The sequence below is a fragment of the Ustilaginoidea virens genome, chromosome 3 (assembly GCF_000687475.1).
Source record: "Ustilaginoidea virens chromosome 3, complete sequence".
Taxonomy (NCBI): Eukaryota; Fungi; Ascomycota; class Sordariomycetes; order Hypocreales; family Clavicipitaceae; genus Ustilaginoidea; species Ustilaginoidea virens.
Window position 1 is genome coordinate 5,980,620 of NC_057318.1, and position 24,584 is coordinate 6,005,203.

The 24,584-nt window shown below is 54.1% G+C and overlaps 7 protein-coding genes across 7 annotated transcripts; 4 read left to right on the forward strand and 3 right to left on the reverse strand.

The window, feature by feature from the left end:
* Positions 1-1,284: 1,284 nt before the first annotated feature.
* UV8b_04482 (uncharacterized protein) lies at positions 1,285-4,612 on the forward strand (the record flags this gene model as incomplete). Its single annotated transcript, XM_043141980.1, has 3 exons — positions 1,285-1,679; positions 1,845-2,193; positions 2,498-4,612. The coding sequence occupies 3 exons, from the start codon at positions 1,285-1,287 to the stop codon at positions 4,610-4,612; spliced, it is 2,859 nt and encodes a 952-aa protein (XP_042997914.1).
* Positions 4,613-6,288: 1,676 nt separating this feature from the next.
* On the reverse strand, positions 6,289-8,979 carry UV8b_04483 (uncharacterized protein; the record flags this gene model as incomplete). Its single annotated transcript, XM_043141981.1, has 6 exons — positions 6,289-6,652; positions 6,716-7,124; positions 7,347-7,754; positions 7,851-8,431; positions 8,589-8,649; positions 8,712-8,979. The coding sequence occupies 6 exons, from the start codon at positions 8,977-8,979 to the stop codon at positions 6,289-6,291; spliced, it is 2,091 nt and encodes a 696-aa protein (XP_042997915.1).
* A 714-nt stretch (positions 8,980-9,693) lies between these two features.
* Positions 9,694-10,557, forward strand: UV8b_04484 (uncharacterized protein; the record flags this gene model as incomplete). The annotated part of the gene is made up of 1 exon (XM_043141982.1): positions 9,694-10,557. The coding sequence occupies one exon, from the start codon at positions 9,694-9,696 to the stop codon at positions 10,555-10,557; it is 864 nt and encodes a 287-aa protein (XP_042997916.1).
* A 617-nt stretch (positions 10,558-11,174) lies between these two features.
* On the reverse strand, positions 11,175-11,441 carry UV8b_04485 (uncharacterized protein; the record flags this gene model as incomplete). Its single annotated transcript, XM_043141983.1, has 1 exon — positions 11,175-11,441. One exon carries the CDS (start codon positions 11,439-11,441, stop codon positions 11,175-11,177), a length of 267 nt encoding a protein of 88 aa, XP_042997917.1.
* Positions 11,442-13,542: 2,101 nt separating this feature from the next.
* Positions 13,543-18,370, forward strand: UV8b_04486 (uncharacterized protein; the record flags this gene model as incomplete). Its single annotated transcript, XM_043141984.1, has 3 exons — positions 13,543-14,840; positions 14,911-15,115; positions 15,173-18,370. 3 exons carry the CDS (start codon positions 13,543-13,545, stop codon positions 18,368-18,370), a joined length of 4,701 nt encoding a protein of 1,566 aa, XP_042997918.1.
* Positions 18,371-19,851: 1,481 nt separating this feature from the next.
* On the reverse strand, positions 19,852-22,632 carry UV8b_04487 (uncharacterized protein; the record flags this gene model as incomplete). The annotated part of the gene is made up of 6 exons (XM_043141985.1): positions 19,852-20,129; positions 20,244-20,393; positions 20,483-21,224; positions 21,353-21,555; positions 21,614-22,283; positions 22,354-22,632. The coding sequence occupies 6 exons, from the start codon at positions 22,630-22,632 to the stop codon at positions 19,852-19,854; spliced, it is 2,322 nt and encodes a 773-aa protein (XP_042997919.1).
* A 1,290-nt stretch (positions 22,633-23,922) lies between these two features.
* UV8b_04488 (uncharacterized protein) lies at positions 23,923-24,229 on the forward strand (the record flags this gene model as incomplete). Its single annotated transcript, XM_043141986.1, has 2 exons — positions 23,923-23,976; positions 24,080-24,229. The coding sequence occupies 2 exons, from the start codon at positions 23,923-23,925 to the stop codon at positions 24,227-24,229; spliced, it is 204 nt and encodes a 67-aa protein (XP_042997920.1).
* Between the last annotated feature and the right edge of the window lie 355 nt (positions 24,230-24,584).

Sequence of the window (24,584 nt, forward strand, 5' to 3'; positions counted from 1 at the left end):
TCGACTATCCAGGCAGGTAAGCCGCCCACGGGCATGTTTTGCTGCCCTTTTCCGTGAAAGGCTTTTTTCCATTTTCAACGAACCCTTCCAGGGCGTCACGACACGTCATGATTCGAGGCTTGTCTTGCAATTCATCTTCCCTTGGCATTGCAACCTGAGGGCTGCGAGTCGCGGTCAAGGGAGATTTTGATCATGGTTTGTTGCGCTCTTTTTTATACATGTATATATGTTATATGTATATATATATATATATCCTATATGTGGAGCAATAGCAGTTAAAATTTTTTTTTGCCTCGGTGTTATCCAAAGAACTAGAGCAATTAATTGTGCCTAAAGAGGGCCCCGCCAATCGACGAAGCGGAGACTTGCTGGCGCCCCCCTCGAGCCCGCAAACCGGCCGGATTTTCGGCGAGTCGTGCCACCAGTTTGCAATGGCACCACGGTACTTGGGTTCTTGGCAGCGAGGAGGTAATTGAGGTATTCCAACTTCTCTCTCGTCGGCCGCTCTCTTATCAAGCATGAAGCGCAAATGCCAGTTTGATGATGCGAGTACCTTTTTTTTTTTCTGGTTTTTATTCCCCCCTTTTTTTTTTCCTCTTCTTCTTTTTTTTTCCCTTCTTGGATGAAAAATTACGGCGGCGGGAAATGACATGCCTGCCGAGTAACGGCGCGTCAGGCCTGGAGCCCTTACTAGTACGGAGTAACTACCCCGCTAAAGGAGCCAGCATCAACTTGAAGCATGTGGTTCCACTCCCAAGTCCCGACCCAGGTTCTGGTTGACCTGACCCGGCTGGCTCCGTCATCGCCCGTCGCTCCTGCTGCGCGTGGTACCCTGCCCGCGCGCCAAAAAGTTGGCTCTGACTTTCTCTGGGTGCCGGTCCGGTGCTCGCTCGCCTGCCCAGTTGCCGCTTGCCCAGTTCCACCTGCCACCTGCCAACCCTCTGCTGGCTGCAAGCACCACACTGCTGGCGTTGGCGCGCTTCTGGCTGCTGCTTGCTTCAGCGATTGCGCCGCCGCCGCCGCCGCCGCCGCCGCCGCCGCCTTGCATGTGCGTGCCCTCCAGTCTCTTTCCCCTCGCTGATCGTTGTCACCTCGTCGAGACATTACTTTTTCTTCGTCGTCTGCCAGCTGCCAGCTGCCATTTGCCGTCTGCCATCCGCCCAGTTGCCAGTCGCCAGTTGCCAGCTGCCCTCTGCTGTACCGAGCCAACGTCCCTTTTGCTAGCAAATCAGCCCGCTGCGTCCCGACTTCTTCCAGCCCATTGCACGACAAGTCGTCCGCGCCATGGATCCTACCATGACCGAACACGATTATCGATTTCCCCGACGGCCTGGTCGCACCGGTCAAGTCAAGGGCCATGGCGGCCCCGGGCATCTGAACCTCCACTCGGCCGGTCCTGACCTTCCGCAGACGCTCGCCTCGGCCCATGGCAACCTGCTCGGCAGCGCCTTGTTCCCCTCGCTCGAGAACGCCGCCGCCGCCGACTCTGTCCAGTCCGTCGACCAGCTTCGGCATGACGACCCGCTCGCCGCCCAAATATGGAAGTTCTTCAGCAAGACCAAGTTGCAGCTGCCGAACCAGGAGCGCCTCGAGAATCTGACTTGGCGCATGATGGCTCTCAACATGCGCAAGCAGAAACAAGAGGATGAGGCTCGTTCGGTCGAGGCACAGCACGCCGGGTATGTTTCTTCTCCATATGTGCAGACTCGGAGGAATCCACATGCCAGCAAGAGCCTAGTGCGATCCCCGCAGTCCGCCATCGTCCCCTGCGTATTGCATCATCTTCAGCTGGCCTTGGGGCTGACAAGACGGGCTCTCTCCATCTGCCCGCTCCGGCTGTCCAGGCTCAATTGTCCCCGGACACAGAATGCGCCCAGCGGCATCGCCCAATTGCGAAACTCGTCAGACATTCACCTCGGCAACAACAACTCGGACGCCATGAACCTCGACGACCTCATCTTTGCCGAAGATGTCGCCCCTGCAGCCGGTCTCATGTCCCCTCCGCCAGCTCCAAAGTTAAACGATGCAATCTCAGCTCGTGACCCATCCACCACGGCTATTCCCATCAAGCCTCGCAAGGAGTCTACCAGTTTGCTAGCTCCCCAGTCTGTACCGCATTATCAACGAACGGGCAGCAACGAGTTCAATTACGTCCAACGTCACCACCGCAAGACGAGCATTGACGAGCGTCGAGTGAGTTTGGCTCATACACCACCCATCCATGCCCTTCGTTTTGCCCACTTTTCATCATTTCTTGTCTTTGCACTCTGCCTCATGCACTTCTGAGAAATGCTTCAACAATTCTTGCTTCACATGGCACATGCCGCTCAAAACGGTTCCCCCCCCCCTTCTTTTACCCCTTTTGCCTTTTCATCTTTTCAAATCATTTGCGTCACCACTCCCTGAAATCATGGAAGAAAATGGCACAGCAGCAAAAGTCATGCTCATGCCATCTCAACGACGCCAATGAACGTTAACATTCCAACCCCCCTTTTAGACCCGAAAACGTCCAGCCAACTTTTCTCCTCACTTGCTTGCAGTCAACAGCAACACAGCTGGAGGAAACTGCCATCTTGAAGCGGACTCGGAGCTTCAGGGCTATTCTCTGGACAACACCGATCCAGTAGCCATGCAGCAACTGAATCAAGGCGGCAACTCGGCCGTTTCCTTTGCCCTTGACTCGTACATGGAAACCGACGCGGTAATGAACCAGGCCGCACACTTTCAACAAAACTTCTCCTTTTCCCCTTCTAGTTCTCCAATGATACCCCATGGTCCTTTCTCCAACATGTATAATACTAGCTCTTCAGTCCCAACCTCCTCCATTAACGCCGGGGACCTGTACTCACCCCTCGGCTCTGCCTATCAGTCTACTGTATCTACACCTCTGGCCATGGGCGATGGCGATGGCTTGTACTTTGGCCCGCACGATGGTCGGCACCCTCGAAAGCAAGGAATCATGCAAGGCCCAACCCGACGATTGACGGGCATTCTCGGCCATGGCCCGCAGTTCATCCACAACAGTGCAAACGGTGGAAGTCAGATGTATTCGGGCCCCGGAACCGAGTCGGGCTCTCTATCCACATTCAGCACCGCCCCAAGCTCGTTCAGTCATATCGACCCGAGCCAGGTATTCCAGACTGATAGCCAAGTCACGTCTCCTACAATGCCCATGCGGCCAGAAAACATGCTTCCATTCGGAGCGGATTCGGACGACGAGGACAGCGCCGCCGGTCTCCAGAACCAAAACATGCCCATGCACGGCGACTATTCATCGTCAATGGATGACATGGGGTGTTTGGGTTGGGATGCGTCTCTTCCGGGGCAGTTTAGCACCCAAGCGGCTCGTTTCCCCGGCGGCCTTCCCCGCAAGCAAGTCATGATTGGAGGCACCACGACCGACTACGTTGTCGACAACAGTGACTGGGAAAATCTTGGACTGGGACGCTCGCATTCTTTCAAAGAAAGCGACAAGAGACATGAAAAGATCCCTCGCACGGCATCGACGCCATCGCACCTGGCGACGAAGCACAATGGCTTCGAGCACACCGCCCAAAGCCTACCCACCTCTCCGCCTGGGGATCACGATCAACCGCCCCCCGATACCATGTCTGGACTGTCATCTGCGGCGCCCAGCGGCCCGTCGTCCCCAGCAGCGCCACCGCCGCCTGCAAAGCGGGCTTCCAGCACCACCAACCTACAACCCGCGGGGGGTGGCGCGCAGAACGATGGCGGCGCACCGACAACATGCACCAACTGTTTCACCCAAACCACGCCCCTCTGGAGGCGCAACCCAGAAGGTCAACCACTCTGCAACGCGTGCGGGCTTTTCCTCAAGCTCCACGGGGTGGTTCGGCCTCTCAGTCTGAAGACAGACGTCATCAAGAAGAGAAACAGGGGATCCGGACCGAATGGCGCAGGCGGTGGTCCGAGATCTAGAAAGAATGCCGGCGGATCCGCGGCTGCGTCTCGAAAGAGCTCGACCCTGTCCATGGCCACGGTGGCTGCTGCGGGCGGCAGCAGCAGCAACCTCGTCATCAATAACAACAGCCTGTCTCCTCCGGCCTCGCGAAGCGTCTTGCCCAAGGACAGCGACAGTCCCGCGGCGAGTTCCGGAGCCAACACAGCCGGGAGCACCCCCAACAGCCACTACGGCAACCAGGGCTCCTCCTCCAGCGCTGCGGCAGCCGGAGGAAAAGGCGTGGTGCCCATCGCTGCAGCTCCGCCCAAGGCCACTCCTGGCCCTGGGGCGTCATCTTCATCCGCGTCACGATCATCGGGCCCCGCACCCGTCTCCTCCTCCAAACGCCAACGCAGGCACAGCAAGAGTGTCGGCGCAGACGCTGCTTGCGGCATGGATATCGACAGTCCTGCCGAAAGCGTCAGCTCCAGCGACATGTCGCGGTCCATGGTCACGACGCCAAACATGGCATCCCTCTCATCGACCATGCTATCCACCAGCATCGGAATGACCCCTTCACGACAGGCCATAGGCCACGGCCACGTCATGTCGCTGGGTCATCATCAACCAGGTGGCCCGCAGCATCACCCCGGAGGACCGTGCACAAGTACCGGTCCGCAGGAATGGGAATGGCTAACAATGAGTCTGTAGGTTGCGTGAGTGTGTGTGAGTGTGTGTGTGAGCGGATGTGAAACCAAGTATTGCAACGTCCTAATCAGACGAGCGTCGTGCATAAGCCGAGTTTTTGAATTTATTGGCGACCCGTGTTTTTGTTTTCATTGTGGACCCTAGAATGCCTTTTCGTGTTGTTTTCTTGTCTTGGCCCCCTTTGTTCCGATTCGGCGGCCCCCTCATCATGATATGGGATCGCGCTGCTTTGAGTTTGGACAGGCGCGCCCAGGGGGATATATATAATTCGACACACTGGATGGCTGAGATGAATCTGCCAAGGCGAAGGCGATTGGTTGAGCACGCAGTCAACGGAAGGGATGCCACGGCGTTGGCGATGCCTTTTTTCCTCTTTTCTTTTTTTTCCGTCCCTGCCCTTGCTTTTTCTTTTCTTTTCTTTTTTTTTTGTGCAGACACGCTTCTTGGACTCGTCGTTTTCTTGGCTGGCATAGCTTCATTTTCTTATCTTTTCCTTTATTTTCTCTTTTCTGGCATCGGCCTGCACGTTGGTTTGTAGCAGCCGTAGGACGAGATCATTGACATTGTCATGAGCGGGAGTTAGGTTCGGACCAGTTGCTTGGAAATGCGTATCTGGAGTGATTTTTTTTTATCTTTTTTTTGTTTATTTTTATCTATCCTCTTTTCTATATTTTCCGTCTTCTCTTTTTATCTTCTTTTTTTGGTCTTTCAAGTTTTTCATTGTTGATGAGTGCGGCAACGGCGGGGCGTCACGAATCTCGCTTATATTTACTACATGAGAAATTTGACCAGAACGGACTGACTGACTGACTGACTGACTGACTGACTGACTGACTGACTGACTGACTGATTGATTGACTGACTGACTCGACTGACTCGACTGACTTGACAGCCTTGGTGCAAATCGTCGGTGCTGTTCGTGATCACGTAGGTGCAGCGCAGTAGTGCATGTGGCTTCGGGAGACATGGCAGGGGTGCACGCGAGTGAACATAGCTACATATCCTTCTGGCCCTTTTGCCGTGCAAAGCGGCTCGAGGATTGATTTGCGAGGACGCATCCCTTCAGCGTGAACGATAGGTCCCCCCCTTGATAATTCGTCGGCTGCCTGGCATGATACAGGTAACCTGTTGACGCCTAATGAAACAAGTTTGTAGTGAATACAAAGCCAAACGGGCAGCGAAAAAAAAAAAAAAGAAGCAAACAAACAAACAAACAAAGAAAGAAACAAAGAAAGGAACAAAGAAACAAAGAAACAAAAAAACAAAAAAAAGAAAAAAAAAAGAAAAAAGGCGACATTAAAGGCTCCCACCAGCGTTTGAACCAAAAAAGTACAGTCGACCTTTCCATGCGTTGCACCGAATGCCACCCTCGGAAAGGGAAGCTCGCCTGCGGACAAATACCAACAACTACTACTGCCACTCTGCGATTCTGTCGGACCCAGCGCCGTCCAGCTCTACTTGTTGCCCGTGGCTTTTGCCTCATTTTCCTGGCTCCAAACACCCCCCCCCACCCCGGCTCGCCAATCACTAGAATGCCAAGTTCCATGCCTGTACCGTCCAATCCATGCTGGCCGACTCTCTTCGAGCTCCGTCCGTTCCCAGCGCTTCTTCCGTCACAACATCACCTGTCGATTGGCACGCAAGCGCCAGTGAGCAGGATTCGCGCTCCACGGCTCCCTCTAGAGCATGGTGCCAAATGTCTCACTGTCAGACAAGGGGATGCGCTTCCGTGGACTGCCTCCATCCTCAGCGGCAGGCTTGCGATGCCTGAACGTAAATCCAACAAAGAGGCTCTTGCTCATTTCGTCTTGACGGTCAGCCATCGACTCCAGCGCCTGCTGCTTTTCATGCACTTCCTTGTACTTGGCCATGTCTGCTTCGTTGCTAAAGTCGTCAAAATAACCGGCATCCGTCTCCGAGTCCAGCTCGGGAACAAACGGAGCTCTGGTTTGACGCAGTGTCTCCCAGTCAACTTCGGCAAAGTAGTGATGGTCATAGATGTCTTGGATATTGGAAAAGCGTCGGGTACGCGAGTTTATGCAGCTGCGCACTGCAGGTCAATACCGCCCATCAAATTTTGCTCAAAACATCGACGATGCCACTCACGTTGTGATAAAGTCCCAGGTCCGGTTGCTGAGGAAGTAATTGGGGTTTTCCCAGACCGGTCGCTTCAACACCTCCTTCCAATGCTTCAGATTCCGCCAAGTCTCATCAGGTGTGGCCCCGGCAAAAGGCGGGAAGCCAGTCAGAGACTCGAACAACATGCAACCCAAGCTCCAGTAGTCCACCGTGTAGTCATATTCCTCTCCTCGGAGAACCTCGGGTGCCATGTAGTCGGGCGAGCCCACAATCGACTTTGCGTAGTTTACGTCATTCTGTCGCATGTTACGGTAACTTTCACGACGCTCGGCTACTGTTCGCTGGTCCATGGGCTTGCCAAAAGGGACAGTCGTCTCTGATGCCTGCTCGAGTTTGATTCTCATCGACTCGATCCTGGACGGTGCCAAAACACCCGCTGCCAAGCCAAAATCGGTGAGCTTGACGTGCCCGGTGGAGTCTACTAGAAAATTCTCGGGTTTCAAGTCCCTGTGGATGTAGCCGAGTTCATGGAGGGCATTGACGGCGCAAAACATCTCGGCAGTGTAAAACCGTGCGTGCCTGTTGGACAGGACACCCGTGTTGTTAAGTAGGGTGCGGAAATCTCCACCGGGAACGTATTCCATGGCAAGATAGATACTCTTGTCGTCTTGGAAAGAATACAGCAGGCGGACAAGCCATTCGCTTTGAGCTGTCGTCAGGATATCTCTCTCTGTGAGAACGTGTCGAACTTCGTCCAGCTTGAACAGCAACTTTTTACTCATTACCTTGAGGGCGCAAACCTCACGAGTATCCTTCTTCTGAGCGAGGAATACTTGGCCGTAGCCACCTTGACCAACTTGGGTCAAAATCTGAAAATCGCCTTGGCGGAGTCTCACCCGCCGCTTCCGGAGATTGGCTCGCTCTCGCCCTGTGTATTTGGTCCACATTTGGCTATGCATCTGTTCTTCGGTCTCGGGAGGGGGGGGGAATTCGGATTTGAAAGCAGCGAGTCGGTTTTGCCTTGAGCCTACATAGGTAAGAAGATCAAAATAATAATCCAGGAAATCTACACGAACAGACGAGGTCAGCTAACTATGGGGGCTACAACTACGAGGCTTTTGGGGGGGGGGGGGGCAAGGTGGTGAGAACAAGCGAGACCAACATAATTGGGTGACGTTGACGAGCCTCTTGACTCCCGGCTTTTGCAGAAGTTCTCGCTCCTCGGGTGTGAGGCCCCTGGCAGTATTGAACTTCTTGTATGCGGTCCTTGGGCGGTCCTTGGCTTCATACAGCTGCTGACGAGACTTTGCCGCGTGGTTGTGCTGAGCTGGGGAGTCGGACAGTCCCAGTCGTGATGCAGGAGGAGTGTTCTCCTGCCCTTGCTTCTTCAGGGGGCTGCCCGACAGAGCTGCTTTGTGGATGACGCTGTCGTCAATGTTGATGCTAGACTCATCAAGTGGCTGGGCATTCGAGTTGCCAGACGAGAGCGGAGTGACGACACTCTGAGGGCGTGTGAGCCTTACTGGCGCGTCAATGCCCGTCGAAGCCAGCGACATGGCGCTCTCGAAGGCGGCCGGGAGGTCATGTGCGCCGGGCGGAACAGTCTTCTTGCTTGGACTGCCATGAGGCGTGCTTGGTGGGTTGATGAAGCTGTTGTTGATGTTCTTGGTTGGAGTGGCGGGACGTGGGGACCCATCGCCGGCCGCTTTTTCCTTGCCTCCTTGGAAGAAGCTGGACATGAAGCTGGCCATGGTTAAATCAACTGGGGGTAACTAGTATTTTGGCCCGAGGCGGGGAAAGAGAATATAGAGGGTGAAAAGCTATAGTAAAGGGTTTGTCAAGACGAATGCCCAACTCCTCCTTGTAGTTGTACCGGGCGTGCCTGGTCTGGTGTACGGACCACTCGAGTTTGTAGGCAAGTCGGGTCACCCGTATGTAGCTAAGGTAGTCAGGGCTCAGGCCTGACTCGCTGGTCAGTGATACCAATTTCCGCCTACCACAGCAAGTGACAAGGTCAACTCACAGCAGCCACCGAAGCCTGCCTGGATCTGGACGAGCAGCTTCTGCGACGCAGCGATTCGACGGTCAATGACATGGGGTTTCCGAAAGCTAGCGGAAGGCGAAAAGGCAGGGCTGGGCTGGGCGGGCAGCTCTAGACGAAATAGATGGGATGCAGAGCCAGGCCAGGCTTGGAGCTGCAGGAAACGCCGGGCTTGAGTTTGGTCGACGGGTGGAAGCCTTGGCTTCTTTTTAGGTGCGCATGTCTGGCTGGTGTCAACTGGGTTGTTCATTGGGCTGCGGCCCCGCCAAAGTCAACATGGGTTGTAGGGGCAACGATCCGGCGCAACTGCCCGCCAGCCGCCACTAAGCACTAAGGCAAGGTACCAGATGGACTGATACATACCTCGTACTCCGTACGGAGTGCGGATATGGATACCTATAGGTACCTATACTTGCCAACTGGTCCATACAAGCAAGCATGCCAGTTAACGGTGATGGCGGCCGCCCAAGGTTAAACTGAACTGCATACCTTATCTTCCATATTTTTGGTCTTGGATCGGGTGCCGGGCGGGTACTGGTGCTGGGATAGGTGCTCCGCGCCCAGGATCTGCTGGTCGGATTCCGTCAATTGGCTCAGCAGCTCCTTATCCCCCTCATTGAAAACCCGACGTTTAACCTCTCCCATGTCACGCTCCATTCATCCGATGCGCGGCGTTGACAAGGGTACTTGATGCATAAGATCTAATCTTATCAATCTCGACCGACACCAACAAGGGCTGCGAGGACCAGCACTGTCCCGCCCCCCTCTTCCCCGAGTTTGGCCTCCCTCGCATTGGTCACGTCACCTTTTGCCAACGATTTCTCCCCACCCCTTCTGTGTACGTACCCAAGTTGGGCACCCCCTCTGCGCAGCCTGTGCCCATGACCGCCATCTATTCTTCCTGCTTCCCACCATCTGGAAGACTGCGTTGGACACTGTCGTGAGACCAGGTAAATTTGCCGTCATGAGACTGCTCGATGCTGTTGTTGGCTTCTTTGGCGTCTCTGGGACCGCCCAGCCCCCTCTTTCGATCCTAGACAACTCTGTCAAGACGGCGAGGATCCCCACAAGCCGTGAGTCGGCGGTTATGGGACGTCGAGTCCTTGCCTTGTCCAAGCTGGGAACCTTGTCGACCGTTTTCCCCAACGCAACTGCAACCGCGACGGCCCATGGGGTCAACAACCACGAGGCCCACGACCACGAGGTCCCTCCCAGCGGCATGGGTGGTCAACCGGTCGGTCTCATGGACTATGTCGCTGACTGCGAAGAGGGAGGCAACCCGACAATTTTGGCCATCAAAGTTGCGACAAACTTCAAAAACGTCCGCGCCGGTTCCAACATTACTCTCGCCATGAGGTGGCAACCACCCTATGCTCCAGCTAAACGCATATCCATCTTGTCTCGCCTCTTGGCGCATGTAGGCCTTTCCCAAGGTCGCTCGGGTATTATCGATCACCCAGCGCTCTTCGAGGCTCCCGACACTGTGCCATATTCAGCCGCAAACCTGCCTCGCTTTGCACTCTTTGGATACTTGGAGCCAATACAAGTCGATGACGAGGTGTCGAGGAAGCTGGCCACCTGCTACACTACGAAGCATCCGGATGCTACATTCTGGCTCCCAGGAAATCGCATTCACGATAGTGAGTGGATGAGATTGGTGGTGACGCACATTCACTGGATAGGTGGATTTGGCGATAGAGCTTACATTGGCTGGATCCCTGCTGAGGACTGGAAGAAAGTGAAAAGGGACGACTGGGAAGCCATTAGGCTGCCTGGAGAGAAGAAAGGCTGGAACGAGTGGAGTATTGGACAGTCTGAGGAGCTGTGAGTTCTGTGTTGGCCAAAGAGGCGGCCGGCCGATGCGTGAGGCATGAGAATTAGAATGAGGTTGAATGACCATCCCGGTCTATATGGAATACGCAACCATTCCTGGTTCAAATATGGAAACAGACATGCACGCTTTTTATATGCGTTGCCTTCGGGGGGGGGGGGGGGGGGGGGCAGGATATATGAGGATGCTAGCAACTTCCCAGCAGTCCACCAGGGGAGATGAATATTACTTGCCCAATAGTTGACTATGTGTATTTGTTGCGCAACACGAGCTGGTAACATTCGACTAGGCTGACAAACTGATGAAAATGCAGTACATTTGCCTCGCCCGCCGGGTGCAGCAGGCCGTGTGGCAGTGTGCTGTTTCCAACTCGGTTGAGCGCTAGAGAGCATCTGGTGCAAAGTTTATACGCCCGTCCATGACAAAGGCCCAGGAAGCGTGCGGCATTGCCACCGTGTCTTTACTCGTCTCAGCATGGCCCACCCGGTCTAAACTCCCAGTGGGTTGTGCTGCACGTAATGCCATTACTTCTCACCAGCGGGAAAGACAAGTCCGAGGAACGCAAAGTGGGACGAGGATGCCTGCGCACTGCGCAAACTGCAGCCGACTGGGTGTCAGAAGCGGGTCTGCCTGACGCCTGACGGACTGGCCATGGGTCGCTTGACATCAACAAGCATCCGAGACATTGTTATCGATGCTATGTAGATACCGCAGAGGTGGATGGCGTCTGGTCGCTTTCCGCGGCGTCGCAGCGTCGTGACTCGAAAGATGCGGAGTTGCGTCTTGCCCCATCTTGCGGCGAGGAAGGCATTGACGAATTGGCGATATCGGTATCCTGCCCTGGTCTTGCCGGGCAACTGTGCCTGTGCCGGTCGGGCCATGAAGCACAACTCTACTCCGTAGGAAGGGGCAAGTCAATCAACTTGAGCTTTCCCGTCCCGTCCCCCCGTCCCTTTGACACGAATGCTGGGGGTTGATGGTAATCATGGAATGCATGGGCGACGTTGATGAATCCTCCATTGTTTTCAACACATCACTTGGTCAGACCCGTCCCCTTTTCCGTTTCGCTTGCTGAGCCTGAGAGACGGGTTGCAGTTACACATGTGTGGATATGACTAGATCACTTCGAGATCGGATACGGCTGAAGCCGATGCCTTGGTGAGTAGCCATCTCGCGCTGAGAACCGCAATGAGGCGACCAAGCGCGGTGGCGCTACTGGGGGCTCAACAGAGCCCTCGCCTCGTCGTGGAATGGAAATTGGTGTTATCGCTCCAGCTCCAATCCTTGGCCTGACGCTGATGCGTTTGGAAACCCGGGACCATGGAGGTCCATGTTGGGCTGACGAGCGAAGCGAACAAGTCGGCTTACCAAGTCCAAGTCGCCAGATAAGGTGATGGTATCGACCCCCGACCCACCGCCCTCTTTCACACCGCTATCCCGTACCACGCCATCTGATTTTTGTTCCGTAATAATGCCGAATGAAAATCGGGCGATTTCGTCCGTGTACGGAGCACTCCGTACGGAGTATGGTTGCATGGCTTGGCTGGACCCCGCAAGATCTATTCGGGGGCGCCAAGGGCTCCATGGCTGACGCGTGACGGACGGGTCGTTGACTCGTTGGTTGTTCATCACAAGGCTGCGCTGGGTCAACCGGCAGTTCAGAATGTTCTGCCGTAAGCTGCAGCCCCACAGCAGTCAATTGCCAAGTCGTTCCAGCGCCCAGCCTGGCGTCTCCTAAGCGCACTGACAGCCCAACAGCGGAAAGGATTCTGGCCAAATGACTGACTAGTGCATTTACCATACAGCTTTGAAGGATTATACCTACAGATTATTCAGAACACAGGAATTATCATTTCGAGCACGCCAAATAGTATATTCAGCCTCAAATTCGGTGACTAATTTAGGATCCAGGATCCTGGTTTCAAGAACTTGGAAGTTTGGAAGTGCCCAGCTGCTGCTATTTGATAAGGGGCACCTAACCAACACAGATCGTAAAGCGCCACCTACCGGACATGCAGTGGGTTGGCAGTTTTGGTACATGCATGTAGTATGTAACGTATGTAACCAGACGAGTCGAACCCTGGCCGTACAGAATCAGTACCCGAGGTCCCTTGCCTTGGGTCAACTGCCCGGGATCACGCCTGCGACCGACCAATAGTTCCGGGTATTCCGTATAGCGATCAGCCTATGGTGTCGCTACATACTATCTGAGTCTACCAGTAAGCGGATTTGGTCCGTGACTCGGTACGGAGTACCCCAGCCAGGTACCTACCTAAGGTAGGTAGTGCGGGCCCAGCTGCCAGCAGCCCACTGCCCACTGCCCGCTGCCCACTGCTCATACTGCAGAAATGCCCCCAAGGCCATTGGCTGATGCTGGGTTACAGCAGGCACGGCTGCAGCCACAAGGGCACACCCCCCCCCCTCGCGCGCTTTCCCGTCCAGGACTGCAGGCATACAATTGGCTGCCTTTGGCTGCCTTTTGGCATGCCTCTAGTTACCCTTTGGGTACAGTTCACGTTCAGTTTGGTGCCCTTCGCTCCTGCTTCGTCCGCTCCTCTTGCGCCAACAAACCCGCATCTGTGTTATCCACTCTTGACCTCCTTCCAGACATCCTGCTCCTACCGACCGCAGCAACTCCTACTCCCATGTCCGTAATCAACCTCTGCTGAATCGTGCAGCCCGATACAGTCTGGTGCCTCCGACTGGTCCCGACGGCTACTCTGCAGCTGGTCCTGTGCTGCTTCGGGCGGTGCAACAACGAGCAGGTCCGCTGTTCCTGGCGCAATCCGCCCTTTGCTTCATTTCAAGACTACCAAAGCAGCATTCCGCTTTCTATGCCGCTTTCTGCTTCCATGCCTCCCGGACCAGCTGTCGAGCCGTATCATTAGGCATCGAATCGCTATCGTATTCTTAACCCACCGACGTACACTTACCAAACAGAGGGGTATTGCTCGGGATGGCGCCCGCTCGCCCTTGCGAATCATGACATCGAGGACCCCCATGGGCGTCCAGCCTCGACAGCCTCAACGAGGCCTTGGCTCGACGATGCAGATTCAAAGACCTTCGAATCATCCTCACCAGAATCAACTCCACCACCATCATCACCATCACCATCCTCATCCTCATCCTCAGCAGCAGCAGCAGCAGCAGCAGCAGCACCAACACCAGCAACGCCACGTCTCATCCTCTCAACAGCAATATCCCTCGTCTCCAGCACTACGAGACGCCCACGCAGTTTCCGATTCCAACGCCAATTGCGCCGATGCCATGCCATCCCGGCACGTATCTACGCCGAAGCGGCAGGGCTCAAGGTTACGACTCGAGTTGTCCAACGAAATCATCACGACTGGGCCAAAATCGGCAACCGACTCGCCCCTCAACCTCACGCCGTCACGTATAATATCCCTTTCTGACGCCATGGATGTGGATAATGCGAGACCGGCTGTGTCTAAAAGCATACTACAAGATCCCGATAACCCTCCCATGCCGATGCCTAAGCGCAGACCTCCACCGTCGACCCAGGCCATACCATCCACTCGCTTAGCAATACACAACTCGACGCCCACAAGGAAGGACGTGAGACCTAAGCCGTACACGGTGGAGGCTCCAACTGCGGCGCCTCGCTATGTGAGCTCGAATCGTCACGACACTGAAACCCGCGATCTGTTCAGCAAAGGTCTCTTTTCCGGTTGCGCAGACTTCTTTCCATGGTCGGGCATTCACCATGAGGATGAGTGGAGCACCGAAGCCATACAGAAGGGCACATGGGACAGAGGCAGCCAGAACGAAGCTTCATCCGCACGGTTGGCCATATTCCCTGCCTTGAAGCAGAAAGGTGGCCTCAATGCACTGTCCACCATATTCATGGGTGTGCTCAACCAGCGGAGGCATCGAGGACAGATTACTGCGCCTTCAACCTTTAAACCGCCACCTCGAGTCACCTTGACCGACACAAAGCGTGAAATTTGGCTCAAAGATCTCGCAAATCCTGCCATCTCGCTGAGACGGCTGAGCCGAACAATCCCACACGGCATACGTGGAAGGACGCTCCTCGACCAATGTCTAAACAAGGATGTCCCCACGGAACGTGCAGTTTGGTTGGCAAAGTGTGTGGGTGCCAACGAAATTCGAGCCTTCAAGAGGAAAGGGGCAAGTGGCACTTTTGTTCTAGGTGGCGAGCTGAAATGGATTAGAGACTGGACAGTGTTTGTTGAGCAGTTTCTCGAAGCAGTAGTGTCTGCATTTGCAGAACCGGATTGGAGAGCCAAAGTGACATATGCGTGAGTAATCGTTCCCCGTAGTGGCCTGTGTCGGGAGCACAGCACTAATCCACCCGAATTATCCTTTCAGCATTCACCTTGCGACCTGTCTCTATTCTGAACAGCTGTTGGACCGCGAACATTATCTGGAGTGGATCATATCCGGGTTGGAAAACAGCTCCCAGTCAAGAATACCCATGTGGATACTGGTGGCCCAGCTGTATTGGGCTGACTTGCTCCAATCACGAAAGTGTGGCAGACGACTTGTCTTTGCACTTCTGAACCATTTGCACATTGTAAGAAGATGGACTGGCATACTTATCCCCTGGGGGAAGCTAACGTCGGGAATACAGATCGAGAACGACCCGCATCGGGATATTCTCATCCAGCTCTCGGGGCAATTGTCAAATGTATTAGTATCCCTAATCAAGGACAACCCGGAGAACTTCATTCGTCCACCTGCTTGGCAACGGTTCAGCGAAACGCTGAGACTCGCGATACCACCGGACGATGCCGTAGCTCAGTCAGCATATAGCAACATCAAGCATCGTAACTTGCGTCTTTTAGTGGCTAACAATACCTCGCCGTCAGGCCGTCACCAGTACTTGGTGCAGCTACTCGACTCCACGCTCCAGGGCAAGTGCGTTCCGGAATTGTCTACCAAATGCTGGTCGTCCTCTGAAGACAAGACGGAGATTACAAAGACCCTTGTGGCATGGGCTACTTCTCTCCACCGACCCGGTCTTACAAAGATATATGTCGCTGCTGGGTTATTGAAATCTTGGTTTGCTTTTGGTGCCGACCCGACCTCGGCGATTCTCGATGCCCTCGGCTATATCGCTCCGGAAGAGAAGATTAAGAAGGCTCTGATGATTCGACTCGTTTCGGAATTAGTGCGATCTGGAACCTTCTCTGTGTTTCACTACATGCAATGGCTCATTGGCCGCGGAGGTTTGCACAACGCTGAGGAAATCGACCCCGACGATGGTCCCTGCGCCTCGCGTCTTCTGGTTGAGCTGCCCGTTCATTGCTTGCCGGACGAACAGACCTCTCAGAGGGGCAACCTTCTTCGACGTGCCGGAAACTACTCCGTGGCTGAAGAGACGAGAAACACTGCTAATGCACTCGAGTGTGTGGATCTCTCCCTCAACCTAGCAACATGTCCCGCGGGATCGGCCACCCCTTCCAAGTCCCTGCCGTTGAAGAAATTGTTACGCAAAGTGAAGAAGAGCAGCAGATCGGTCAAAAGCGCGATTGGAGCTCACCTGCACAGCATCGTTACGTCGCGTCTCGCCTGCAGATCGGGGCTCGTCATGACCCTTGAGATGTTCATCTCCATCCGCACCATGATGGAGACCATCGAAGACTTTTCTATGCTTGCTGGCATCCTGAGAAACAGCTCCACAGAGACGGATGCAGACGTTCTTGCGGCTTGTGTCGATACCGTCAACGCCAACTTGGACGTGTTTGTGGCGCTAGGATCTGCAGAGGAGCTCTTCGACATGTACTTGGATCGTTTAAAAACCATGAGTCGTGATCAGGCCGTCGTCATTCGACCCCTTCTCGCTGCACTCTCCTCCTTGGCTTCGAGACTGTCGCAAAGAGAGGACCTCGCGAAACAGCTATCGCTTGACCTGGTTCAGAACGATCGATCAAACGCTCTTGATGCCTGTTCTCCGGTTTCGGATAGTATGGCTGTTCAGGCTCAAACAGCCGAGGGGGAAGTTTCGGAGCAAATCGACAAGCTTTTGGCGAGCGGCAATGTGATTGATCATCCTACCATGAACCGTCTGTTCCGATATATTGCGCCCAAGCTGGAGGCCAGCTGGATGAAGCTGGATGAAAACCGTCGCGTGTTCGCCTCGCTACTCTCAAGGCTGCGAATGTTGGACGCACATCATTTTGACAAGCTTATGGCGGATTGGGTCAGCCATATAAGGTCGCTGAGAAGACGTCCGCCGTTGCCAGAACTCTATCCCTTGCTTGTTAGTTTGGGCTGCCTATCAGTGTCGACCATCCTACACACTGCGAATGCTGGTTCCGCATCGATTGAGGCCACTGCGGACGCCGCAGCAGCCGCAAAATCCATGACGTACTTGCAAGAGCTCCTTCAAATGACCATCATGAACCTACCGGCGACGGGGATACTCGATTCCGAAGAAGCTTATCGATTTCGGATCCAGCAACAATGTGCCAAGTTTGAACATGGGAAAGCTCTTGTTCTTTTGATACGGAATTCGTGGGTTGAATACTCTTGTTTGAGGAGCGGAACCGGAGCGTCCCAATGGCCTCTCGACAGCGTCGACTATCAGAACTGCCTTCTGGAGACGATGCAGTTGCTGGTCGTGGCGGACTCTGCAATTGTGGCAGAAGCGTTGAATATGAGCACCCTACCGCAAACGGCGTTTGCTTTGGCCCACAAGTTTGTCACAAAACTTCTGCTTCCCGAGGGCGATTCTGGTCAAAACCCGTCGTTTGACCAGATTCTGGGCCTTGCCAACAACCTCACCATGCCGTTTTGCCAGCTGAAGCTCAACCTCGATCTCTCGACTAGCTTGCCAACCCACGCAGATGGCGAGCAAGAGAGAGTTGTTCGTTTCAAGGCATTCGCCAAGGCGATGGACAATGCCATTGCATCACAGAACATTTTGTGGACGAGCATGTTGCCGTGCCTGAGCGAAGACATTACGCACTGCCTGAATACAGAAGCACACAGCAGGTTTCTCGGCCTGATGCCTTCGAGCAAGTCCAAGACGATCACCAATGACGCGACGGACGCAAATCGGATTCACCTAGCCCAAAATCTCCTTGGCGTCATCGAAGCCATCTTGTCCGGCCAGCCACCTTGCAAGACGAACTTTCTCACCAATGACCTGGTCGAAAAGCTGACAGAACTATGGGAAATCATCATGTCGCAAGACGAGCATCGATCATCTGCCAGGAAGGAGGTCCTGGAGCACTGGCTACCTGTTCTACTGAGATTCATCACTCTTCACAGCGCCTCTACTGAAGCAGCAAGCACATCAGCCACGGGCCCGGCAAGCTCGCTCAAGTCCAGCAATGTCACGACAAGCCACGACGCGAGGGCTCGCATCATCATTGTGCTGTGTGGTCTCCTGCTAGACATTGAGACGCTGCCACAGGGGACTACTGGCTCGCTGAGTCGGCAAATGTTTGACATTGCCATACTCCTCGTCGATGCACTCCCGGACGACCTTCGAGTGCAATGCGCCAAATCTATTCTTTTCCTACCGGGCAACACGGCCGGTATCAGCACAACTTCCGACCCGCGCATTTACTACCTACTCAGCACCCCGCGCCCAACCTCTGCCGAGAACCTCAAGCTTGCACACCGTGACAAGTCTTCGATGCCCTACACTGCTGCAGCCAGGGGCATGGGAGCCATGTACGGGATTGGGCCGGCCTTGAATGAGCGATCAAGCCCCTTTGTGCTGCGCCGCTGGGAGATTCTCAGTGAGCCCACCCCCAATGTTGGTGAGAATGACACTAGCCTCAGCCTGGGACTATTCGAAACGATCAAGATTCAATGAGAGCGTCTTTTCCGCGAGCGAGTTTATCTTTTCTCATACCAAATCTTGTTTCTTGGGTGGGTGGGGGGTAATCTCCATTCATGGCTTAAGGAAATTTCTTTCCGCCGACCTATGCGTACGATTGGGGGATTATGCAATATCACGACATGAATGCCATGCTGGATTTCCTTTGGCGCATTTTTTTTTCTGTTTTTCAGCATTTTCCCTCTTCTTCCCTTTTTTTTTCCCCCTTTTGGCCTGTCATTGAATAAGTGTGGAAAGTCATTGTTAGCCCCGTTCTTAGTCGATGAAAGGCAAATGGGATGGGGGACTCAGGCGTACCTCGTCACGAACCAAGCACAATTCTTCCTCATTCCTACTTTCTGTATCTATCCAAATAATTGCCTAGCTGGCTGGGGAGGTTGGCTTTGCCTCCCTTGTTCGAATGCTGTACAACCCTTTAAGCCGTGTCACGCTGGTCTCCGCATTTGTCCCAGCATATGTTTGGGGGGATTCTCATTTTGTCGTCTGGTGCCTCGATTGGCTTTGTTCGGGATCGCTTGTTCGAATATCATCAATCTGCGAAAGGGAACACGCACGACGCATCGGGACGGCGTTTTTTTTTTTTTTTGTTTGTTTGCATTCAGCCCAGGGGCTGGGAGAGTCCATTTCCTGAACGACGACGAAACTCCTGGCCCGCCGCAGTGGCGAGCTTGGAATCCTTTTTTTTTTTTTTTTTTTTTTTTTTTTTTTTTGCAATTGGGCATACATAGCACGGCTGATGTTTGATTCATGGCGTCTCGCTGAGAGGCGGGGCTGCACAGTTGGTTTTCTTCCCCTTTACTTTTTTTTTCTTTTCCCATGTATGTATTTTATTTACCCCAGTGTAGAATTGAAAAAACAGTGTGGTCATGTGCAACGTTGAATGTGGATGCTCATCTGATCGCTGCTCAACAATCAGTTATCAAGCTGCGCCGCCAAATCGCAAGCCAAATGCCGCATAACGTTGTCTTCTACCTGTTGGTAGCAGACAGACAGGTAAAGAAGAAGCTACCAAGAACAAAAGATAAAAAAAAGAAATTACAAAAAAAAATAACAAAAAAAAGAAAAAAAAAAGAAAAATCAAAAGAGGCCCGCCCTGAGAAAGTTCGAGCCGCCCCTGCTCTTTACAACTCACATGACATAAACCGTAGACTATACGAGGAGCTTTTCAAACCGTGACAGCGACGACCGGGAGCATGAAACCGAACAAGAAGGAGGAGCAGATTGCGACGACTCGGCAACACGCCATCACAACAAGACGCCTGTGCAACAGCAAATAGGAAACGGTACACGATAATGAACAAAAGGAAAAAAAAAATAGGGGGGTGGGGAACGCAAGCTCGAAAAGCAAAAAGAGGCGGAGGAGCTGAATGCGTCTGATGCACCCGTTTGCCCAAGAAGAAAAGAAAAGGCGGAAAAGACGACGTCGACTGCCCAGACTCCCCTGCGCGATTTGCCCCTCAATCGTCATCGAAAATCTGGTACGTGTTCTGAAGAATGGTGTCAATCACCTTGATCTGCCAGCCGGCATCCGCGATGGCGGTACTAGGGTCAGACCCCATGAGGGTAGGCCCGAAAATCACCGCCAGGTTGTGCGAGTTCATCCGGTTGACGTGCGAGTTGTCCATGACCCTGTAGAGATGGAGTGTCATGGCTCGCAAGGTGGCGTAGTTAGGGTCAGGAAGAGAGTTGATGATGCCGTGGAGGGAGTCGCGGCGAACTATGTCGTCATCGTGTTCTGCCAAAAAGAAACAAAAAAAAAAAGGAAAAAAAGAGGAAGAGAGCTCGGGTCAGGAAATTTGACAACGCCATGGCTTCTGATATAACAGAGGGGAAAAGGTGGGATGCGTACTAGCTGCCCTGACGAACGCGTCGTGGTACTCGGACGTCAGGAGTGGATCAGGCAGATCGCGAAAGAATTGCTTCAGCAACCCAGTCACACTGTTTACGTCGTGGTAAAAGTTCTCGGGGTTTCTGAAGTCGAGGGCCGGGTTGGACGACTCTAGATCGAGGTTACAACACAACAAGCTCAGTCGTTAAGCTGACCACGTGGCGCCACAGTCGGGTCTGATGGGCGGGAAAGCGACATACCTGCGTCGAACATGCCTTTCAGCTTGTTGATGTGGTTCAGAGAACCGGATTGCCTGTAGATGCCCTCAACACCCAGGCCAAAAAGATCCACTGCCTGGATGCACTGATGGACTACCATCGGAATGGCGAGCCCGTCTCTTTCGTATAAGCGATTCAACGACACGCCAAAGACAGGCTTGGAAGGTGCCGCCATGTGTCTTGCCGCAGGTGCATACGTTGTTGAGGGATGGGCGCCGCCGTAGCCTGGACCCCCGACCGGACCGCTGACACCCTGGTCTCTGTCACCTGGGAACGAGGAGCCTGGGGGCGGCGTTGAGGACTGGGGCGCATGTTGGGAGCCTTGGAATGACAAGGCACCAAGTTGAGGAGGACCTTGTGTGCTCGGCGGGTTTCCAATCCGGGGAGCTGGCTGAGCAGAGTTCCTGGCTGGGAATTGGTGCTGCTGGGGAGGGCCTTGCTGGCTCAACATGTTGCCTTGGCTGAAGCTGCGGCCGTGGTTTTGACCATACTGCCGGTTCAGGTCTTGCATGCCGCCATGGGGAGGCCCAGATGTCGTCGGGCCCTGAGACGTGATGCCGCCACCCGAAGCACTGAAGTTGCCTGCGCTGCTTCGGGAGCCCATCGTCAGTGACTGTCCTGCAGACCCCTCGGGGCCTGCAGCAGTCTGCCCGCCTATCGGGGGCGGCGCATGCATGCTTGAGGGTAGAGGTTGACTTATGGAGGAGGCTGGAGGGTTCAATATCTGACAGCAGCGTTTAGAATGCCTTTGCAAAGCCTCAAAAAAAGGAAGAAGATAAAGAAGCGGGGGGGAAAAAGAGGACAAGAAGATAAAACGAAAAGTTGCTTTTGCCATCAATTGTAGGAACCTACTGGGTTGCGCTCATATTTCACTTCAGTGTAAGGCGGGATCTTGCCATGATGGCTGGAAATGAATTCGTTCAGATCCCTTTCGTTGTCGATGGCGGCAACAGCTTGGCGCAAGCTACGGGGCTGCCCGACACCTTCGGCTCCCTGAGACTTGAACGGGCTGACGATCAAGCCATTGCCGAGCAGCAGCTTCTCATTGAAGGCGGCTGGGACATAGGTGTCAGCGGCGGCGACAAGCCAGGCCATGGCTGGGATCGCACTCACCAAACTTTTGCATTTGCATTGTGACGGCAGAATCCGTCTCAGATATCAGCTCGTGAAGGGCCTTGACGGCTTCTGGCCGAGCAGATTTCTCAAGATGGGCTTTCTCATTCTGCAACGTCTGGACGTGGCTCTGGTACGTCTGGTCTGCTGCCTGGAGCTTCCTCAGCAGATCCTCCTCGTGTTGCGCCGCGGATTTGTGCGCCTTGAACGCGCCTCGCACTTTGCCGCCCTGCCTCGCCTCACCAGTCCTTGCCCGGTCGTACTCCTCAGCCAGAGAGTCGTATTTGGCCTTGCTCTTGCGCATGACCTGTTCCAAATCCGCCACCTTCTGTTCAGCCGCCAGGCCGTTTACCTTCCACATCTTCCGTCCCTTTTCCCCGTTCGCAACAAGCTCGACCAAATCCTCGTGCATCTGATGCAACGACGCGGCAAACTGCGAGTCATTCTCCGCCATGCGATCATGAATGAAGACCATTTCATCGTAGGATTTAGCAAAGGAGCCTTGGCGATGTTCCGGGCGGCGCGCGTTGTCTTGGGTCAATCGGCACAGTTTCCGCAGGCTTTGCGCATGATCTTCCTCAAGGACGGACCGCTTCTTGAGGAAGAGAGAAAACTCTTTCGCAGACGCCACGCTCTGCTTGAGCCGGTTCAACAAAATGGGAATACCGAGCTGCCGCCATGCGCCGTGTCAGTACAATGTCGGCAATTAATTAAACGGCCTCATCCGAGGGCCATGTTACCTCTGAGGACATGACATCGCTGACATGCTTTGCCACGGTTGGGTCGACGATTAACTTTGATTGTTCGACTGCCGGCGGCGGTCCTTGCTCGGATTGCCCGCTGTGGAAACCCTCGCCACTGTGCTTGCCATCTGAACCGAGCTCAGCTCCCGGAGCTTCGCTGTCCGCGTCTTGCGTAAATTTGAGCTCGTCCGTGATGACGCCGCTGGGGTTTGTTTGCGGGTGCGGTTGAGGAAGCATGGCATTGCCGTCGACGGAGCTATGGCGGCGGTCGGCCATGGCAACGCCAGCGCAAGTTCGATGGACGGAGGCGGGTAATCGAAAACTAGGATCTATCGGGTGGAGGGCTGGTTATTCCTTGATTCTGGGAAATTGACTGACCGCTCCGGCCGCGGAATTGACGATGACAGCCGTTTCCCCTCACCAATTGCGCGTCGTCGCGATGCAAAGCCGGGCTAATGCAAAGGAGGTGCGATGCGCTTGTTCAAGAATGTTTGACAAGCCAGCCGCGGGGCTTATTAGAGGGCCTCCAGGCGGAGGTGGAGGTGGAGGTGTAGGTGTTTGTGTCGCGACGTGCCGGCGCCTCCTGAGCTAAGCCCGTTCGTTGCGTTGCGTTTGCGTTGCGTTGCGCTGCGTTGGCCTGGCTGAACCGATCTTGGCACCCAACGTCGACCAGGATTTCCTGCGGCTTCCCGGCGAGGAAACTAGATTTTAGAGGAGAAACGTCCGAGGGTGTCGCATGGAGGCCCGGGAATCATCCAAGGTCAGGGGATAGTCCAATCGGAGGAGCGTCGTTGCGTCAGAAAGGGAGGCGCGGTGGAAGGTTGGAGTGTTTGGCTTGTACGGACTACAAACGAACAAAAAGGGACGGCCCTAGCCAAGAGCCAGAGATTGCCATGGTGAAAATGCCAGCGTTTTATTTAACCTCTGGATGTAACCTTGGCTGGCAGTGACGGAAGGAAGGAGGAGCCTTGCAGGGCTTGCTTCAGAAGAGCGGCACATGCCCCCAGTGTGCAGCGACTTGTACTGTAGTAACTGGTAACTGGGAACTGGTGAATGGTAACTGGTCGCCGGTCGCTGGTTAAGGAGTACATGGCGCCAAGTACTCCGCGGTGTTATTAGTGTCTGGTGGCTTTGACCCAAACATCCCCCTGCCGTTCCAGCACGGCAGCATGCGTCATTGTCATCCATCCGTGCCCGCAGGTTACAGGTTCCTACAGTACCAAGTGGTAAGCAGCAGCCTGGCATTGACGGTTACCGACTACAAAAATCCAACCCTCCAGACCCTGGGAGTTAGCAGGGGCTCGACAATCGAGCATCCTTATGCACCCATCAGAAGACGGCAAGCAGCATAGATGTGCACTGCACACTTGCATGTATTTTAGTGACGAAGGCGTGCTGGCAAACGGTTTGGCAAACGGTTTGACATTGTGGGCTGTGATTGATTGAAAGTCCCAACGAGTCAGTCCACTGACGGGCCCCAACCTGCTGCCTAGGGTGGGCGTATTTGCGGTATTTCTGCTTACCTCTTATTTCCAACACTTCCCGGTGCCAGCCTTCGGCCAGTGCATGTTTCAATGTCGACTCCGTGTCGGTGTCTGGTTGCATGTACGGACGTACGCAGTATGTTATTCATCATCTTGCCAAGTCATCTGAAATCCTCCCCGTCTTCTGCTTCCTAGCGATACCACCACAAATACCCAAACTGTCATTGACCTATCATTAGACCAAGCAAGCAAACAAGGATTTCCACAATCGCGCTTTTCACGAATACGCTGACCATGGCACCTCTTATGTTGCCGATTTGACGTTTGAATCGTTACTAGCTTCATGGCCGAATCACACATGGTCCAGCCACCGTCCTTGTCACAATTGAACTGTTTGGACCTACCTGCTATGAGCGTTGACAAGACCATGAGACAGACGCCTTTAATGAGCCGCCCAAGAGCTGTCATAACTGGCTCCGGCGAAAGTGACATTCATTAAGGGCAAGACGACCCAACCCCTAACTTGGTCGAGTCGTGATTCTGTCCGAATCAACTTTCGAAAGAGTCATTCAGAGATCGGTGCTCTTTTATCTTCCACGGGCGCGTGCTAGCTAGTAACACCAGACACGAGTGATTCATCCAAATCCGCCAAGGTCGGCCAAAAGAAAGAGAAAAAGGAAAAAGGAAAAATAGAAGGGGATTTCACCACAATCATGAAATGTTGTAGTGGACACCAGGGTTCGT